The sequence below is a fragment of the Numenius arquata genome, unplaced genomic scaffold, assembly GCF_964106895.1.
Source record: "Numenius arquata unplaced genomic scaffold, bNumArq3.hap1.1 HAP1_SCAFFOLD_466, whole genome shotgun sequence".
NCBI classification, from domain to species: Eukaryota; Metazoa; Chordata; class Aves; order Charadriiformes; family Scolopacidae; genus Numenius; species Numenius arquata.
In genome coordinates, this window is record NW_027415336.1 from 32,913 (window position 1) to 37,054 (window position 4,142).

The following is a 4,142-nucleotide window of genomic DNA, read 5'->3' on the forward strand; positions in this document are numbered from 1 at the left end:
GGTGCTGTAACCTTGAACCTTGGGTTTGATTTAGTTGTCTAAAAGCAACTTTTCACGTGGCAGACACCCGCAAGTTTTTCTGTGCAGATGCAAACCTTCTGTGTGCTTTTGTTTTGGTTGTGTTTGTTTTTTAAATAATTAATTGAAAATTGCTGAAAATACATTTCATTTTGCTGTTGGTTTCTGAGGAGATTTGCTCCTCCTAAGAAAATCTATGGATTCACAGGTGGGAAACAATGAGTCTAGACAAGTCCCACGCGTCTTACACCTGCAGGTCACCATTAGGATTGCTAAATCTTTCCTCAAAAAGTTGACTGGACTAAATAGGGAATACTCTTCTACCTACTGCCTGCTCAAAATGATCGATTCATTGCTTTTTAAAGCGCGAAGCTTCTTATGTAGCGTAAACATGACAGTCACTTGTGACCTCTACGTAGAAAACCAACGTGATGGGGGCATGTTTATTGCAGGAGGAGTTGACGATGGCGGGATGTACGTTCGACGTACCAAAGGAGTTTTCTTCTGGGTTTTTGCAGGTGACACCCCTGGAGTCACCAGTGACCTGGGTAAGCAGCTCTTTGCTAAAGTGGATGCTGACAAATGGATATGTCATTTTGCTAGCCCTGATAAAAATGACTAATATTCAGATTTTGTCATTCAGTTGTCGTTGCTATGAATTTAACCCATCGTGCTCTAACGATGACCACATTTTGTACGTGAAGAGAGCATCGGAAGGCTACTGGCTGGTCTATTAGAGAAAATTAGTAATTACAGAAAACTGTGATCCGTATTATGACACTACACCTAAAAAAAGAAATTCTGCTTGCGATGCAGTGGCCTGTTTTGCAGAGCAGTGCAAGTCAATGTAGGTGATGATGATGAGTGGCCGACTGTTTCCACAAGTTACGCATTTTGCTGTTAGTCTGGCTCAGAGGAGCGAGAGCGTATTCTGCTTGTGGTGCTCGCATTCCCATGTGATCACCTGTAGAGCACTTGACAGGCACATGAAAGAGTGTATGTCATACTACTTCATCAATAGCTAGAAGTTCTTTTTAACGTGCTTTGAAATAGTGACAGGTGGTGTTGTTTAAATGCACTTCCTATCCCTTCATGATCATAAAATTTCCAATAGTTCCTGATGAATCAAATGCAACTTCTAGATCTGCAGTATATGTAATATGAAGACAGCCTGTAATGACCCGTTTCTCACTGTACTGGACCTTCAAAATAGTCTTGTTTTGATTTGGTAGCCGTAGTTTATGCTTTCTCCTCATTTTGGTTTTTTGTAGGTTTGTTTTTTGTTGTGGGGTTTTTTTTCCCATTCTTTTTTGATCACGGATGGGTATCACAAAGGCGGCTTTACATGAGCTTCTCTTAACATACTGTTCCTCCCTAAGGAAACTTCACAATTTCTAACTCCATACAACTGAATTTTCAGCTGTATGTAAAAATATACTTATGTTTAGGATTGACTCCCGTATTTCCTTTTAATAAGACATAACAAGATTACCCAAACAGTTTCTCAGGCTGACAAAAATAGCATTTCCTAGAAGAAATGAGAGGATTTTGATTAACCACCTCATTGTTTCAGACTTGTGCCATGATATAATCATTTTTGTCATCTTTATAGTTCTCTAGAAGGGAGCCCAAATGTAAAATTAACTTGCAGCTGAGACTCTCTGCTGAATAATTATTCTGAATAAAGATTCTACTTGTAGCGCTTAGCTTTTTTTCAGGTCTTTCACCCAGGTGCCAGTCACAGCAGTTTTTGCTTAGCCTAAAGTTTGACTATAACTAAGCAGCATGAGTGGCAACTCAAGCCCTCCGATTTAAAAAAGTTCCAATACATAAACAAGGAGGTCTATAGAACAAGCAGAGCAATAATTACTGTGACACCTCATGAACCCATACTGTCAATAGAGGGGAATCCTTATCTCACACCAGATTGCCAAGAGCATTGGAGATTTCAGTGGAAAAATAGGCCTGGCAGAACAGGGGAATGCACTGAGAGTGTTGAGTCCAGGTCTGTGTGTTAAGCCTTCCGTGCTGCAGTTGCAAGTGGTAAAACGCCAGTCCTGAGCACTTCTGAAAAATAGGTATTGCTTTCCTTTTGCTGGCTTTGCATATATCTATTGGTTTCAGCAAAAGGGCGAAGCAACACTTTGCTAACCTTAAGCACGTTTTGCAGCTGGAGAAGATACATTGAAAGGCCGTCCTGGGTGTCCGGGATAACGCGTGGCACATGCTTACTCTGAACATTCAGGTAAGGGCACGGGCAAAAAGCTAGACAACCAGTTATGAAACTTCCAGCCCTAAATGTTTTAGGCGAAACTGTGCTCTACTATTGATTGTCTACTTGCATGAGTTTGCCCTATCGAAAACATAAATAACATCTCTGTTATTTTTAAACCAAGATTAAAATGCGGTACCAAGTTGTGTTGCCTGTATTTTTAAAGAGATCTTAAGAAACTGGAAAGAGTATGGAAAATAAATGGAAAGATGAATTGAAAGCTGGAGATAGGAGGGCTAGAGAGGCAAATGTTTTTAACCTCATGAAAAGATCATGACTCGACTTCCCGTTCTGAAGACTGTCAGTAAACTACTAAACTGGCCTGTTTTACAAATGTGACTCCCACCAGTTCCATTGGTATGCTAGAGCTTTGTATGTGGAGGTAGTTAAGGGCTGGAGAACTCAGATGAGCTGCCATCTACGTTTGTCTACGGAGTGTTCTTTCAAGGCTGGGGCCCACGTCCACTAATCGGGCAATTCTTTTGTTTTCTTTCCTCCCCTCCAAGGTTGAGATATACGTCCCTGGCATGATTAATCCTTCTATTTTCCCCCTTTTCAGTCCCCCCTTTGTTCATTTGTAAATTCTTTTACAATTGCCTAGAGTACACTTTCCCTCCCCATCTGATTTCTAAAGTACTTCCCTGACTCCACTCGTTCACAGAGCTGATGCTTCTTCCATTGAATGTATTCATCTTTGGCCCCCTTGGTACAACACATAAAACATCTAGCTAATACACACACTAAAATTCCTAACAAGTATTGCTACTAAAAGGATAAACAGTTGTTTAAGCCAAGCCAGATTAGGTAACCATGAGGTTAACTTTTCCCAAAAGTCTGAAAACCCAAACGTAGTATCATCTTGTGCAGTCTGATGCAAAATCTGAGTTTTAGCTATGAGATTTTCTAAGTCTTTCTCTATCCTTCCACTTTGGTTTGCATACGAGCAACAGCTCTGATTAATCACTGCGCATAAGCCTCCCTCTTTCCAAGTTAATAAATCTAATGCCATTCTATTTTGTCCAGCCACATTTGCTAATGACTGGACTTCTTGTTGAAGTGCCTCTATGGCATCGATTGTAGATTTCTCAAGCGCTTCTGTGGTAGCTGATAGGTTTATGATTGCTTTCTCCAGTTCACTAACGCTCAGGGATGGTATAAGCCACCTTATAAAGCTATGGTATCTTGTTCCCCTTGTCACTAGAGGGTTTTCTACCTCTCGAATTCTCCTCCAAGGTGTTCTCAACATACTTGAGGGGATTTCAGACTGATTAAACACTGTATCTTGGCTAGTTAGATAGCTCCTGCAGGGAGCTGTTTTCTGCTATACCCATCTCCACACAGCCACCAGTACCCTTTAGGCAACTTACAAGGTCCAATAGTTGCTGTCAGATTCACACCTAGAAACTTTCCTGCCTGATACTATCCATACTCCCAAGAGTATTCTTCTCCTTGGGAAATACCGCTGCTTTTATATGCAACTAATTGGGTCTTACTACAAAAGTCAACGTACGTGACATTTATCCCTGTTAAATCCCAATTTCCTACATTAACAGTTGTCTTATTGATCCAGAAGTTGCTCCATCCCCATGCTACCGTCATATTTCCCGGCCCTCTGCGTCTATATTCCCCGTGTTCCCAGGTACAATTGTTATTGCTAATTAATGCAACGAGCTCTTCCTTTAACACTTGTAAATCAAATCTGGGTCCTAAGGGGTAGATATTATCATTGTACTCACAATACCCGTCCAACTCATCTTCCCCTCTTGCCCAAAATTTGGGCCAGGTTCCGTTGGCACAGTTCCAATTGCTTGCTGCCACCCCATATAGAGGCAATTTCATTTCTCCTTTGGGT

General features: G+C 41.1%; 1 protein-coding gene across 1 annotated transcript; it reads right to left on the reverse strand.

Moving 5' to 3' along the window:
- Positions 1-2,887: 2,887 nt before the first annotated feature.
- On the reverse strand, positions 2,888-3,672 carry LOC141478620 (endogenous retrovirus group FC1 Env polyprotein-like; the record flags this gene model as incomplete). Its single annotated transcript, XM_074167647.1, is given in 3 exon segments — positions 2,888-3,028; positions 3,030-3,595; positions 3,598-3,672. Coding segments are annotated over 3 exon segments (782 nt in total), but the record flags the coding sequence as incomplete, so codon positions are not given.
- Between the last annotated feature and the right edge of the window lie 470 nt (positions 3,673-4,142).